The 16,678-nt window shown below is 44.2% G+C and overlaps 1 protein-coding gene across 3 annotated transcripts in view; it reads left to right on the top strand.

The window, feature by feature from the left end:
• Positions 1-16,307, top strand: part of LOC122941365 (oocyte zinc finger protein XlCOF7.1-like) — a 36,113-nt gene extending 19,806 nt beyond the window's left edge. For 2 of the 3 annotated variants that reach the window (XM_044298566.1, XM_044298564.1), the window contains exon 7: positions 12,631-16,307. In XM_044298566.1, the coding sequence (XP_044154501.1) occupies positions 12,631-13,385 (755 nt within the window). In that variant the 3' untranslated portion in view covers positions 13,386-16,307. The remainder of the gene's footprint in view (positions 1-12,630) is intronic. The other variant, XM_044298565.1, reaches the window with a different exon arrangement.
• Positions 16,308-16,678: the final 371 nt, after the last annotated feature.

Genomic DNA, 16,678 nt, shown 5'->3' with positions numbered 1-16,678 from the left:
TACAGAAAAGCAAGATGGCGGACGCCGGGAAACGGCTGACTCGCTCGTCCTCGCAACCTCCTCAGCCTCCTGAGGTAGAGGAACTAATACTGACGCAGTTGGAGAAAGCCCAGCAGGCGGGTGACTTGGAAGCCTCGTGCAGGGATATGGCCATAGCGGTGGCTAAGCTGTTGGCGCCGGATATCAAAGCTACTCTGGAGGCTACGATTACTAACTCCCTGCAGCAGCTTCAGGCCACGGTGAGCCAGCATACTGAACAAGTGCAAGAACTTGAGCAACGAATGAGCATTGTTGAGGACGAACTGGAGAGAGTTCATACCCAGCTCAGAGATGTAACACAGTCCAACACGGCGCTCCGGGACAAAGTCGAGGACTTGGAAAATAGATCCCGCAGAAGTAATCTGCGTATACTTGGTTTACCGGAGAACATACCAGCACACCAGCTCTCCAGGATTTGTTCGGATGAGTTGCCGCAAGCTCTGGGATTACAGGACCCTGCTACGGTCGAAAGGGCGCATAGAATAGGCCCGCCGCAAGAAAATGTGGGGACTGAGCCGCAAAGACGACCCAGAACGACCATAGTAAAGTACTTGAAGTACGCAGATAAAGAGGCCATCTTGTTTAAATACAGAAGGCTTCAGCAGCCACTTAAATTACGTGGTCACCAGATCCTACTTTTTGGAGACTACTCCATGGAGGTATCCAAGAAAAGGAGAGCGTTCTCTCGCATATGCACTGAGCTGGTACAGAGGAGAGTTAAGTTCGCTCTCATTTATCCGGCAATTCTGAGAGTGTTCAAGAAAGATGGAAGAGTGGACACTTACCTCACGCCTTCGGACGCTGTGGATGCCTTAGAGGACAGTAATTTACCTAGGGACGCGGTCACAAGATCACCTACCGGAGGGATGACGTCTCCGAGAGGACGTCGCTTCGGCAAGTCGAGGAATACAAGGTCCACTGCGTCACCTGGAGTTTCCCCGAGGCGAGGAAGGGATCCTGCGTCCAGCCCGGATTGGAGATGAACGCTGTAAATAACGTTTAGAGGTTGGAGGGGCAGGGACCTATGCTGAGGTTGGGATCTCATTCTTGTAGAAAACTCAGTACGGATTGGGTGGGTTATGTTCCAATTGGTTTGAATATGTTGGGAGGAGAGGAGGTTAACGGGCAAATTTACTACCACAGATACATTGGGTCCGGGGAGGGGAGGTCGATTGAAGTGTTATTAGAGAATGGATTCTGGGTTAGGAACACACAGCGCTCCAGCCCAGGTCGGTGCGAAAAAAGAGGAGTCCATAGAAGAATTGCTGTGTTGTTTGAATACTCTCCAGGATCTTAAGGGAGAGAGGGTTTCTGTGTTTACTGGGATTACGTTGGGAGGGGGGGTTGTGTTTGCTATGCCATCTAATGTCATGTTTGTATTGTATCTGACAATCTGTGTGGAGGGAAATTCGCCGGAAATCAGCCTCTCAGGGGTGGCACACTTTCATCAATGCCATTTACCTAGCTCAAATGATTAAACTAGTCTCGTGGAATGTTAGAGGGCTGAAGTCCGCACATAAAAGAATAATGGTTCTACGCCACCTAAAGAGATTACAAACAGATATAGCCTTGATTCAGGAGACGCATCTTGGGGAGGCTGATTTTTGGCGGATGAGGCGCATGTGGGTGGGTCAAATATATGGCTCTCCCTCAGATGGGAGACGGGCAGGTGTCATGGTATTAATCCACAAGGGGCTTAGATGTGAAGTATTGTCGACGGAGGTTGATGATAAAGGTAGGCTATTGAAGCTTGATCTGGATACGGACGCAGGCAGGCTAACACTGTTTAATGTCTACGGGCCAAATATTATGCAGGCTACTTTTCTTTCAGAGTTAGAGTTGAGGATTGTGCAAGAGAATAGGGGTAATATGATAGTGATGGGCGATCTTAATGTGGTCCATAATACCCAGGAGGATTGCAGGAGCGGGAGGACAGCGGACATAAGAAGGCTAGGGACATCTGCTCAGAGAGTATCGCTTGGCCCCTTTTTACAATCTACCGCCCTGACGGATATATGGAGACATCTAAACCCGGCAGAACGTGAATTCACTCATTTCTCGCCTGCTCATCAGTCTTGGTCTAGGATAGACTATGCTCTTGTCTCACCGGGACTGATGGGGAAGGTGAAAGGAGCGGAGATACTGGATATTCTAATATCGGACCATGCCCCGGTGTCCCTGTCTCTTTTAGAAAATGTACCCAGAGGCACGGATTATATATGGCGCATGCCCAGCCATCTGGCTACTGATGAAGAGTTTTTACTACAATTGAAGGGATGGTGGTGGGAATTTTCGGATACTAATAGAGAACACCGAGATAACTATACTTTATTTTGGGACACGGCGAAAGCGGTCATTAGGGGACGCATAATGTCGTATGCTGCAGCTAAAAAGAGGAAACTGGCCCAAAAATTGAATGAGGCGACAGATGAGGTGAGATGTGCTTATACGTCCTTCCTAAATGACCAAACAGATGCGAATAAGATCCGTTGGGTTACGGCTAAGCACAGTTACGATTTCTATGCCGAACAAAATGCCAAACTGTCTGGGGACTATAAAAAAAGCACAATTATTCAAATATGGGAACAAGGCAGGGAGGATGCTGTCTAATTTAGCCAAACCTTATGTACCTAACACAAGCATTAAGTGCGTCATAAATGCATCGGGGCACAGAGTTACTGACCCAAAAGGAATAGTAGATTGCTTCGGGCAATATTATGCTACGCTATATGGTCGAGCAGACTATGACGCTGAGGTAGCAGAGGAACTTATTTCTACTGTATCGCTACCACGACTTACAGTGGAAATGTGTACCCAACTTAATGCTCAGATTACAGAGAATGAGGTAAAAAGTACCATTAAATCCCTTGCAGACGGGAAAGCTCCGGGCCCTGATGGATTTGGAGCAGATTTTTATAAAGGACTTAAGGAGGAGGTCACCCCTTTTTTAACATTACTGTTTAATAGTTGCCTGGAGGGTCGAAGCATTATGCAATCCGGAAATATGGCGCATATCAAGCTTATCCCCAAGCCAGGCAAAGACATGACACAGCCCGCCTCGTATCGACCAATCTCTTTAATTAACCAAGACCTTAAAATACTGACCAAACTGCTAACTAATAGACTGGCACAGTATATGCCACACCTTATAGGACCACACCAGGTTGGGTTCATAAAAAATAGAGCTGCGGTAGCTAACATTAGATCTGTGTTGGTGGCGCAAGATTTTATTCATCATAAGAATGGGTGTGTGGGAGGGAACCCTGCCTTGCTGTCTGTCGACGCGGAGAAGGCATTCGACACTGTTAATTGGAACTGGTTGTGGAGATCCATGACTGCCTTTGGAGTAGACGGGGCTTTCAGATCACTGGTTGAAAACATCTATCAAAGCCCGCAAGCTCAGGTGAGCGTGCCCGGTTTTTTGTCGGCTCCTTTCCGGCTCGGCAGAGGCACAAGGCAGGGCTGTCCTTTGTCTCCCCTCCTATTCAATTTGGCTCTAGAACCACTTGTGCAGCATCTGGTCCAATCAGATGTTTTTCAAGGGATTCGGGTAGGGAGGAAAGAAATTAAATTAGTCTGCTTTGCAGATGATATTTTGTTGTTCATAGATTCCCCTCGCCTCCACCTTCGAAAAGTACTACACACTTTTGAATATTTTGGGGGGACCACTGGGTATAAAATAAATGTCACTAAGAGCCAATTGTTATTCCTGAATAAAGGAGGTTTTCCAGTTCAGTTCGAACGAGATCTATGTAATGTTGACGTAGTACCGCAATATCTGACCTATTTGGGTATCAAAATAGGACGGCACCCGTCCTCGTTGTATAAGTTGAACTATGATCCCCTAATTAGGAAGATAGAGTTGGAGTTAGAAAGGTGGACTAAATTACCGCTTTCACTTTTTGGGAGAGCTCACCTTTTAAAAATGGTGAGTTTTGCGAGACTGCTCTATCCGATTCAAACAATTCCCCTTCTGATAACGCACGTTGATGTCACAAGGATCCAGAGAGCGTTTGTACGGTTCCTGTGGCAGGGGAAACGTCCTAGAGTAGCCTACGATAAACTTTGTCTCACTAAATGGGAGGGAGGACTCCAGATGCCGTCAATTAGGAGATATAACTTGGCCTCATTGTTTAGACATGCTAGAGACTGGCTGAAGAACACCTCGCATTTTTCAAACACCCCCCTGGAGAGTGAATTGGTAGCACCTTGGAATTTAGTAGCCTTGTTACATACTAGAATAAGAGATCTTCCTAAACCGTTAAAGGATTATGTAGTTCTGAGAGACACGCTGGCTGCATGGCGGAGCATTCGGAAATTATATCAATTACCCATGTATATTACTCCTTATATGCCGTTATGGAGTCTCCCAGCATTTCCGGAAGGCAGGCAATCAGGTCTTTTTAGATTGTGGAGAGGTAAGGAGATTCATGTATTGCAGCATCTATTGAACGAGGGAGGTACTGAGCTTTTAACCTGGCCTGAGATTCAATCCAAATACCAAATTCCTGCGTCCCATTTTCTGTCATATAAGCAGATTCACTCATTCTGTCTTGCCCAGTCAGGGAGTCTGGGAGATCCTGAGAGATTAACTTGGTTCGGGGCTCTGGTGGGATCCCAAGAATACTCGCTATCGGACCTATATGGGCGTATGCAGAACATCCTTTCGACTCCTTTAGGAGATAAAGTGTATAAGAGGTGGGAGGAAGAATTAGGAGAGGTCGCAGTCACCCCTAAATTGAGGGAAGGGATGGAGAGAGTGAGACAGGCGATCGCGAGTGAGATGTGGAGGGAGATGCATTTTAGGATCCTCCATAAAGCTACGTATGCCTTTGATTTATCTTATAGAGACGCGCCCGCACATTATCTGAGGTGGTGCCCGAAATGTTCACTGCAAAAAGCCAACTTGCTGCATGGACTTTGGCATTGTCCTTGCTTGCAGACCTTGTGGGAGGACTCTGTAGAGTACATCCAGCAGGTATGGGGTTTTAAGCCGCAAATGACTCCATTACACTGCATTTTCCATTATATCCCACTGGATGAGAAGGGAGAAATATCCCACTCTACTAATGTGAGGGGGGTACATTTGTTTCTACTGGCGGTAGTGAAGACCATACTCAGACACTGGATATACCCCACGGTTCCTACTTTCCAAGAAGCACTGGGAGCAGTGAAGTATATTATGTATCTGGACAGGTTGGAAGTAGAGAGTAGTAAGGAGAAATCCGCAAGGCAGTTTTTTCATACCTGGAAAAGATTCATTGAATATTCTTTGACACCGACAGAAGTCTCAGAGGTGGTTAGGCCTTTTGTACATACTAAATGGTACCTAGACGGGAAACTGAAGGGAACGCTAGGAGGCTTAGAGATAGTCTAGAGAGAGGTAGTATTTCTGGATGTCACCCTTTTCTTTTCTTTTTACACAGGGAGGTGGGATACTTTACCAGGCAATCTCAATCTGAAGTGTTGGCATGGCATTATGAGTTTGGAAACAGTTGGGGGGAACGGGGAGGGGATAATTATTAAAGGGGGGGAGAAAATTTGAAAAATTCGGTGGTAGCAGGCAATGTTTGAATAACAGACAGATTTTTATTGTATGTACTGTTCGGCTGAACAGCATGTATATTCATGCCTGCGTGCATGCCTATTGATTGTACACCTGTACTCTTGTATGCTGCCTGCTTCTCCGAAATAAAAATTGTTTTAAAAAAAAAAAAAAAAAATGGGGAACAGGCAGCGCATAATGCTGCTCCTGCCTATCCTCCCGGAGGATTACTAATTTATGGCATAGCACATGGGTACCCTAGACCCATGTACTGTGCCAGGATTAGCTGAGCTGAGCGGGCTGCTGCTTCTGCCTGCTCCTTGAAGCTAAAAGCTGACATGCAGCTCTCTTATCTTAGTGGAGCAGGCAGAAGCAGGAGCCCACTCAGCTAATCCTAGCATAGTACATCGGTACAGGGTAGCCATGTGCCATGACAAGAGTTAGTAATCGTCCAGGGAGCACAGGCATGAGCAGCAATATGCGCTCCTGCCTGTACTCACAGCGTTGCTGCGGCCCTATTCATAAAATGTCTACAACCTGTAATCCGTACACCGCTGAGCTGTCAGCGGCGTACAGAGTTTTAAGCGCACACTGAATGGTGCGCTTTAGGCAGGGAAAAGTGTAGTAAAAATCCTAAATTGATTAATCAAGTATGTTAGAGATAGTTTTATTAGGGCATTAGGGACATCGTATTAAAAGTTTTTATAAAGGTTTAGTTACTCTTCAACTTGAACAAGCAACCATCAGATAGATTCTCTCGTAGACATCAGTGCATAACCATTGTTGTCTATGAGAATTACACTGTGTTTTTGTGGAGCCCTGCCACAGGCAGGGGTCTTTATAGCAACCTATCTACGGCAGCCTTGGAACATTCAGGAGGACTGAGGCTGCCGTACACATTATCCGTCTCCACCAATCCCGACTAGGGGGAGCTGTTGCGAGCCTGTGCTCCCGGGTTTTTTGAGCTCCCAGATGCCATGGCTGTTTGACCATGGCATCTGAGGGATTAAATGTGTGCTATCAACATTATTGTCGTTTTTCTTTTGATGAACCGGGGCTCAGTTACTTAGTTATGATACTTTAACCTAATAAGCAAATTATACCTTAGCTGCAATGAGGGAGTCATCCTTGCGCTTTCTGCATCCAAGCTTCACTCCATTCTGTGTCCAGCCTGTCCCTCGCTGCTTTGCCACTGCTTGACCCTATCAATCAAAGCAACGAGGGAGGGGCTTGGCCACAGAAAGGAGTGGAGCTTGGGTGCATAAAGCGCAAGGATGACTCCCTCATTGCAGCAAAGGTATAATTTGTTAATCTGGGGTGAAATAATAAATGAAACCCTTGACAAGTGACCCCCCCCCCCCTCCCCCTTTGAAAACTCTGCCCATCAAGGCATTAACTGTCTCATCATGGACACTGGGGGCATATCGCTAGGATATGTCCCCCATTGTCTTATATGTGCGGGACCCGCACCTATATCGAGAACGGAGCCCCGCAAGGTGACTTTGGTCCGGCCACCCCCAAGCCGGATCCCCATAGAAGTGAATAGGAGGAGCATACCGGCCCCCGATCCCATTCATTTCTGTTGGGCTGACAAAAATGAATGGAGGGCGGCTGCGCATGCACAGTGCGCCCTCCTTCACTTGCAGGGCTCCGTTCTCGAAATAGCTACGGGTCCCAGTGATGGGACCAGCACCTATAAGACAATGGGGGCATATCCTAGCGATATGCCCCCATTGTCTATGATGAGACAACCCCTTTAAGGAGAGAACATTTTGATGACACAGGTATTCTGCATCAATTAATGTGCAGTGAACTCTGTAAAGTTTTCCATAGATATGGCATTTCAGTGCCATCTGAGACACATAACGCCCCTTAAATTGTTAGACTGGGTACTGAAATGCCTTAAAGAGGACCTTTCATGGGTCTGAACATTGTAAGATAACTATCTGGACATGTAGAGCGGCTCCCAGGGATCTCACTGCATTTAGTATTATCCCTGGGCGCCCGCTGTGACCCCGTTACCTTCTGCCGCGTTGTATGGATTCTGCCCTGTTTCTCTCTGGGCGTTCCTTCTCCCTGGCTGTAGCGCTGTCCAATCGCAGCACAGAATTCACAGCCTGGGAGAAAAGAAACTCCCATGTTGTGAGCTCTGCGCTGCGATTAGACAGCGCTACAGCCAGGGAGAAGGAACGCCCAGAGAGAAACAGGGCAGAATCCTCCCTGGTGAACCGGCGCCCAGGGATAATAGTAAGTGCAGTGAGATCCCTGGGCATCTTACAATGTTCGGACCCATGAAAGGTCCTCTTTAACTATGGACATAAACCTCTGTTTGGGTACACCGCAGGGTTCAGAAGGGAACAACCACCTTTTGGCTTTTGCAGCCGCCATGTTGCTTTTGAACAGCATCTGGGGTACCATGACAGCCATTTTCTAATAAGCATAATCTGTGTGAGGGCTTATTTTTTGCAGGACAAATTTCCATTTTCATTGGTTCTATTTTGGGTTGCATGCAACTTTTTGAATCTTATTTTATTTTGCTTTTTGGGAAGAAGGATAAAGAAAAGGCAGCAATACTTTCATTGCTTTTTGGATTTTGTTTATATGACGTGTACTATGCAGGAAGCATGACATGTTAACTGTATTACACAAATACCAATTTTATAATGTATTTGTTTGTTTTACTACTTTTATTCAATAAAAGCATTTTTGAAAAAAATGAAATCATGTTTTTGTATCACCAATATTTTGAGAGCCATATTTTTATTTATATTTTTCTGGCAATGGTTGTCAGGGTTGTGTGAGGGTTTGTTTTGTGGGCTGATAACATTTTCATTTTATGGTACATCCGACTCTTTGATCGCCCGATATTATGCTTTTTCTGAGACTAGGTGACAAAAAAGGCTGTTCTGGCATTGTTTTTATTTTTATTTTTTTACAGCATTTACCTGACAGGGTAGATCATGGAAATTTTTGTAGAGGCGGTCGTTATGGACATGGTGATACCAAATATGTCTATTTTTTTTAAATAGTTCTTGATAGCTTGAAACTTTTATTATTTTTATAACACACATTTTTTTTTTTTTTTATCCCAATAGAGGACTTCAGTGTTTGATCATTGATACAATGCAGTACACTACATATTACTGCATTGTAACTGTTGATTTCAGACTGACCGTTGCCTATTAGACCCAGCCTGGGGTCTCATAGACTTCCATCGCTTGCAGGCCGAGAAGCCTTTGTAAGGCCTCTGGCTGCCATAGCAACTCAATTACATCTTGGGGAGTCGATGGGTTGAGAGAAGGAGCCCCCTCCCTCTGGAAAACCCTTCAGATGTCGCGGTCAGCATTGACCACTGCATGTAGGGGGTCAAACAGCTGGCAGTAGAGTGATCTCTGCTGCCGGTAGTTACAGCGGAGGCCTAGCTGTTAGTAGCAGCCAGAACCCTGTCTTGATTGAGTGATAGCGCCACTGGATCAGAGCGCTGTGTGTATACATATATAGTACATGTCAGGAACTTGCTTCCCGCTGTGCCTATACAGTGCTCATCCTTAAGGAGTTTGTAAGCAGGATAAACCATATTAAACCAGGCATATTATCAGAATTTGGTAAATCCACTCAGTGTGCATAGTCAGGTACCTAAATACACCAATATAGTCACTGGTGAGGCTCCAAAGTTATTGCAAAAAACCTACAAGAATTATGCGCCACAGTGTACCAAATATGCCGAAATGTGCTCCATCCTGGTCAATGTATGGTTTTGCAGGGCATGTTGTTACTGTGTCATTATCTGGGCTTGTTCACACTTCTTGCCCATGATAGCTTTATGTCTGGTGGTTTATGTTCCACCTGCTTGGTGATTATTATATTCTGTAAGTGCCGCTACCATTTTGCCGCAATATTAAAATTTATGGTCATTACTTAAATACTCCCATATGGTGTATGGTCACCAGTGATGATGCCTTTTTCTGCCTCTTATACTTATTTTATGTACTGTAATGTTTACTACGGTATTGAGTCAATAAAGACTTTCATATTTTTGGCATGTTGTGGCTCATAATACTTGTAGATATTACCTGGTATGGTTGATCGTTCTGAATAAAATGACACCTGTCTTGTGACAATCTGTTGCAATGTTTCCAGGAAAATAAGGCTTCAGTGCACCGAGAGGTGGGGCTTAGCACCTGAGTTTTCCAGTGCTGGCCACACCCCTTGGTGCAGTGAAGCTCTCACTTGCATAAAGAATAAACATCTTTTTTCTTTGGAATGCAACAACTGATTTTCACAATACGTCTCATTTTAGGCTGAGTTCACACGAGCGTGACAGATTAGGTCCGGATGCGTTCAGGGTGCATTCAGTTAAACTCGCACCATTTTGCAAGCAAGTTCAGTCAGTTTTGTCTGCGACTGCGTTTAGTTGTTCAGTTTTTTCCGCGCGGGTGCAATGCGTTTTGATGCATTTTTCACGCGAGTGATAAAAAAGTGAAGGTTTACAAACAACATCTCCTAGCAACCATCAGTGAAAAACGCATCGCACCCGCACTTGCTTGCAGATGCAATGCGTTATTCACGCAGCCCCATTCACTTCTATGGGGCCTGTCCTGCGTTACAAACGCAGAATATAGAACATGCTGCGATTTTAAAGCATTGCAGAACTGATGCGTGAAAATCACCGCTCATGTACACAGACCCATTGAAATGAATGGGTCAGGATTCAGTGCGGGTGCAATACGTTCACCTACCGCATTGGACCCGCGCGGAAATCTCGCCCGTGTGAACGCAGCCTTAATAAGCAGGCAGCAAGCCTGGTCCAATATGGTTGATCTTGATGACAGGTTTTCTTTAAGGCTACATTTACATGTGAAAAATAGCCATAAAAAAACAGACACACAGTCTGTTTTTCATGACCATTTTTCAACCATTTTTTCATCCATTTTCTGGCAGTCTGGACGTTTTTAAATTGCTATTTTGCATCTGGTTTTAACGGCCGTTAAAAATGGACATTACAAATGGATGATCTTTATTTTTTTAATTTAAATGCCGAACCCCTGCAGTACACATAATGTCCCCCATAGAGCCCCCCAGCAGTAATAATGTCCCCCATAGAGCCCCCCAGCAGTAATAATGTCCCCCATACTGGACCCCAGCAGTAATAAAGTCCCCCATAGAGGCCTCCAGCAGTAATAGTGTCCCCTATAATGGCCCCCAGCAGTAATAATGTCCCCCATACTGGACCCCAGCAGTAATAAACTCCCCCTATAGTGGCCCCCAGCATTAATAGTGTCCCCTATAATGGCCCCCAGCAGTAATAATATCCCCCATACTGTCCCCTAGCAGTAATAATGTCCCCCATAGTAGTACCCTGCATTAATAATGTCCCCCATAGTGGTGGCCCAAAGCAGTAATAATGTCCCCCATACTGGCCCACCAGCAGTAATAATGTCCCCATTACCTCATCCACTAGCACACGCCGTGGCAGTCGCTCCTGTCTTGATGCTGAAGAACCTGTGCTCCCAGAGTGATTATGTCACCACGCTCTCCCATGTGATCATGCTGGGAGAGAGTGGTGACGTCATGATGCTGGGAACACAGGCCCTTCGCCATTAAGAGGAGCGAGTGCCACTGTGCGTTCAAGTGGATGAGATGAGTAATTTATTTATTGTGAACTCGTAAATGGCTATTTTCCACGAGTGTACCTCTTTTAATGGCCATTAGATGGGTGCACTCGTGTCGAACTACCATTAAAAACAGTCCCATTAATTTCATTGGGGTCCGTCTAGTCATGAAAATGTCCAAAAGTAACACGTCCTATTTTTTGACAGCCGCCATTGACCGACTGGTAAAAAAAAAGTTCACATGAATAACCCCATTGACTTTAATTGCTTTTAAAAAACGGCCATGTGACAGCCCTGTGAATGTAGCCGAAGAGAGATGGTAGCTTTTTCATCAACCAAATGTTGCGCTAGTCTGTCAGAGTAATGCATTGTGTGCATAGTCACTTCAATGGGGCTGCAAAAGATGTGGACAGCTCATTACTGACAAGGAGAGGATGGTACTATTATGGCCCAGACATTGCGGAACGCAGACGGACGGTATCTGTGTTTTGCGGATCCACAATTTGCGGACCGTAAAACAAGCAAATGGTGCATTCACACAAGCATATGTATTTTGAGGTCAGCAAAACATGGATCCTCAAAAAATGCAGATGATGTTCTTGGGACATCCCTGTTGCATCCATTATTTTTGCAGATCCATTGTAACAATACCTATTCATGTCCACAAGACGGACTAGTATAGGACACACAGTATTCTAACAGCAAAATATTTCCAGCTCGCCTGCTCCACTCCATAGGCATGCAAGGAACCCCGGATCAGGGAAACAATTTCTTCAGGAGCAAAAAAATCCTGCACATGTACTACGGATAAAATCCAGCCTGTTTATTGTGATTTTTTTTAAAATTCCATGAGCTGATCAGAGCGCTTTACGGTCTACGCGTTTTGACAAACTGTCTTATTCATGACCAACACACAGTGTTCTGTCCACACTTTTTGTGGCCCCATTGAAATGAATGGGTCCACATCCAATCTGCAAAAAATGCAGACCAAACATACGGTCATGTGAATGGGGCATGATGCATTGCGTGCTTGTGTTATACAAAGTGGCTAACTGCTCCATAACCTTTGAGTATGTACATCCTGAAGCATTTGAAAGTGGAGCTGCCGCCAGGGAGCCAAGTGTAGAAACCCTTTCGTAAATACAGCCCTGTGCCCTGTTCAAGGATTTCTCCTATTTTTTATCTAGAGGGCTGTGTGCCACCCTAGCCACCCCTTCATTAAATCTATGAATCCTTGGCAAACTGAGGTGACTAGACCCCTGTTCTGATGGCAGTTATCAGTCATGTATGGTACATTCTGTGGGTATGCCATACATGCTATAATAATAAAGAAATGTTCCTTCTTTTTACAGAAATGTGTGTAATGGCCTCAGAAAATGTAGCTTCTGTTGGGGTTTGGAAAAGAAATAACATTACATTGTTTTTCTTTTTCAGCAGATAATTACAACAGTCTGCAAGTCTCAGATGGACATCTTCTTACATACCAGGATTCTGAAGCAATGCCTAATGATACTATTCGAGATAATTTTGGAGAACGCTCCATTATATTTCCCTCAGTCCCTCCTGTTGCTTATTTACAGACTGTAAAGCAAATTCCAGGCCACAGAGGGGATCAAGCATTTGAACGATATGGGGGAAACTTCAAAAATAGATCTAATTCTAATCTGCAGAAAAAAGATGTGAGACCGTTTTCATGTTCTGAATGTGGGAAATGCGTCACCAGGAAGTTAGATCTTGTAAAACATCTGCGAATTCACACAGGGGAGAGGCCATTTTCATGTTTAGAGTGCAATAAAAGTTTTACCCAGAAATCCCATCTACTTCAGCATCACAAAATACACACAGGGGAGAAGCCATTTTCTTGTCTTCAATGTGGGAAATGTTTTATCCAGAAATCAAATCTTGTTAAACATCAGAGTGTTCATACAAAGGAGAAACCATTTCTATGTTCAGAATGTGGGAAATATTTTACAAGCAAATCTAATCTTGTAAAACATTTGAGAATTCACACAGGGGAGAAACCATATTCATGTTCAGAATGTGGGAAAAGTTATACCAAGAAATCAAATCTTGTTGATCATCAGAAACGTCACAAAGTGCAGAACCCATTCGATGCTCAGACTGTTGGCAATGTTTTGCCCCATGTGTGGGGCCCCAATGTGACAGCTGCTTTAGGATCTGATACCTGAAAATGTAGGCTTAGAAATGTCTCTGGAGCATCAGTCACCCTGAAACTTTACACCATGTGTATGTAGATAGTCTGTTGCAGATGTAAATGTGGTTAGAGATGAACTCCGCATTCAAACAGGTATAAATGCTAATTTATTATCCATTCAAACAGTCCACTCAAATATGTGACATTTCATCCACTTACACTGCAACTTTCTCAAATACAGTTTGCTGTCTGGATGCAGATAGAAGAGGATTATAGTCTTGTTAGTAGGAATGTGATCGCTGTTGCTGAGGTCAAGCATGATCCATGACCACCAGTGACGTTGTGCTAGTAAACCAGTTGTGTATAGACAGAAAATCCATTTTGTACAGGCATTCCTAGACATGTAGTCCTTGCTGCAGGTATTGTAAAGACTGGACAGTCTTAATCATCTCTCTGGCACTTCAGTCTTCTGGAGCACCAAGAGGTGGTCAAATTAGAGGGGTCTGATTTCATTTATTTTTTTAACAGCACCTTCTATGAACCTGTAAAATAGGTAACCCTCATTCCCCTTTACAGTCCTGTGTTTTCCCCTTGTATTTGTTTTTGCCCTGTTTCTGTGCCCTTATATGTCCTGCATGCCTGTATTACAGTCTCTGCCCCTTTGAATGATGGCTACCAGGAGGAATTGCATCCTAATGGCCAGCTTGCAGAAAGTGGATCCATGCTGACAGTGGAGGCAGAGAGATGGTGCAGAGCATTGTACTGTATTATTACGGTGTAGCGAGGGACCATGGTAGGGCTTGAAGGGGCTGGCTGTATTACTAAAACACTGGTGGCAGGCAGTAGCGTGTCAGTGTACCTGCGGCAACTCTTATTCCTGCAGAATGTCTTAGGTGTAGTGAGAGGTCTTTGCACAAGGCCGAGCGGAGTACAAACAGTGGGGCAGATTGCCGCAGAGTGGATGAAACACAGAAAGTAAGCCTTTCTCGCACCAGCCTGAGAAGTTGACGTGTGCTGAGAAGGTTGTGACTTTTCTCCTTGAGTCTAGGTTAGTAAAGTGCTGTCTGCACTTGTCTCTTTTCCAGCTAGGTCAGTCAAGCTACACAGTTGTAAGACAAGTGTAGTGGTGGCAGTGACTGTACAAAATTGAGAGCCATTGCCTTTACAGTGTGGGCTGTGAGAAACTGGTTTACCTGAAGGCTACTGAAGATCCTCCAAGTTAACAGAGTGGAAGAAATAGTGGGACAAAGTATTCTAGCACTCTGTATTGGGCTATTGTTGTTCTGTTGTTGCAAATTCCATTGAGAGGTTCCTTAAAGAGATGGTACTCGTTTTCATAAGAACTAGAACTGAACTAGAGATGTGTTTGCCACCCTCCTTAGGGCCATACTCCAGTGTCTGTAAATGTCGATGCAAGGTGCAAGGCGTACACTTGCAGCCTACAGTAGCCAGGTTATCATCAAAGGTAGTGGCTGTGAGAACCAACATAGGCTAGGGCAGCCCCATGGGTGGTGGTTAGGCATGGCAACCTTGGTTTTCGGACGGATTAAGAAAAAGTTGTGCCACTGTTCAGCACAACTATTTTGTCCTTTGCAGAGGTCTTTGTCATTCAGCAGCTCCCCTGAAGGCTGGTTCCAGTTCCCTTTCTGATGATGAGCATAGTACAGAATAATATAATCATAAACTAAATATATCTGTTATGAGGAACAGTCAAGATTTATTTTGAGTGAATGGAAAAATAAAAATTCTGTAAAACTACTGAACGACTTTTCAGACTTCCATTTGGAACCAATACGTTTATATGGAAGCCACATAATTCCCCATTATTCAGATTTCTAATTTCATCTCATGATCTTGTATATATATTGGCCATTCTGTTGTGGGAGAGCATATCTGCCTACATTAGGTTAAGGTCTTATGCACACGAGTGGTTTTTTTTTTCTTATCCATTCTGTTTTTTGGGGTTTTTTTTGCGGCGAAACCATTCACTTCAACAGGTCTGCAAAAAAACAGAAATGACTCTGTGTGCATTCCTTATGTCCGTTCCGTAAAAACAATAGAGCATGTTCTACTATTGTCCATATTGTGGACAAGGATAGGCATTGCTACAACGGATCCGCCAAAAAACAGATGCAATATGGATGTTGCACGGACCTCATCCGTGTTTTTTGCGGATCGCAATATATATATACGGTCGTGTGCATGAGCCCTAACTGTTGCTGTGAGCAGCTGATCTAGAAACAAAGGAATGCTTGAATGTGCGCAGAACTATAGCTAAGGTAAACAGAGGTATCATTTCAGTAATTGAGTAGTTATGGTCCTAGTATAACCCAGAAATGGGGGGAAAAAAATCCTCTCATTTTTCCCTGTATTAGAATTTAGTCTCGATTTGGAAAAAAAAGAATAACAATTATAGATGGTAATCCGGACCACAGTGTTACTTACCCTTTAAAAAATGACAGACTGCAATCCTTTGTTTTTGCATTGGATCTGATCTAATAAAGCATGTTATGTTTTCTTTTTCTGTGTCCATTTATACTCCTTTCTACCAGAACTTACAGCAGACAGTTTCTATCTGCTGGTCTCAAGAGACTTCACATGTTAGGAAAATCTGCCCCATATTTGCCTTTTGTTATCCTATGGGTTTGAAGGGTCATCTCTGCAAATTCTTCTGCATAAATAATGATGTGTTGCAGCTTTTCTAAAGCAGAATGTCTCCATATATTTCAATGGGGAATGTAATCCAGATAACATCAAGATTCACAATCCACAGTATTGTAAAAATCACAACTGCATATTTTCTGTCTGATTTTTACGCCTTGTGTGAAGGAACCGTCAAGCTCTGTAAATATTACTCCAGTATTGTGTTTCAGATACTTATGATTGCTACTACAATGTGGTTTGTGGAATACCAAACTGAGAAAGTTTGCATTGGAAAAGATTTTGCTCAAGAATTACAAACTTTAATGGGCGCTGGTTTTAATAAAGCCATGGAGAAAGTAAATTTGTCAGTTTTTTTTCCCAATCAAAATTCTGGAACGGATGCGGACCCATTTGCTGACGTGTGAATGGAGCCTTGCATCTGCAGATTTTTTGGCACATTGCTAACGAGCCTTCGTATCAATGCTGATTAAGCTGAGTTCACACTTCAGTTATTTCCATCAGTTATTGTGAGCCAAAGGCCTCATGCACCCGGCCGTGGCCGTATTGCGGCCCGCAAACAGCAGGTTTGCAATATGCGTGCACCGGCTGTTTGCTCCCCCCATCATGGATCCAGACCTATTCACTACAGAGTGCTTTTGTGGTGTTTCTGTCCACGCCTACGCA

Source organism: Bufo gargarizans, chromosome 6 (genome assembly GCF_014858855.1).
Source record: "Bufo gargarizans isolate SCDJY-AF-19 chromosome 6, ASM1485885v1, whole genome shotgun sequence".
Lineage (NCBI taxonomy): Eukaryota > Metazoa > Chordata > Amphibia > Anura > Bufonidae > Bufo > Bufo gargarizans.
Note: the sequence above shows the minus strand (reverse complement) of the source record. Positions and strands in the feature narration are given on the sequence as shown.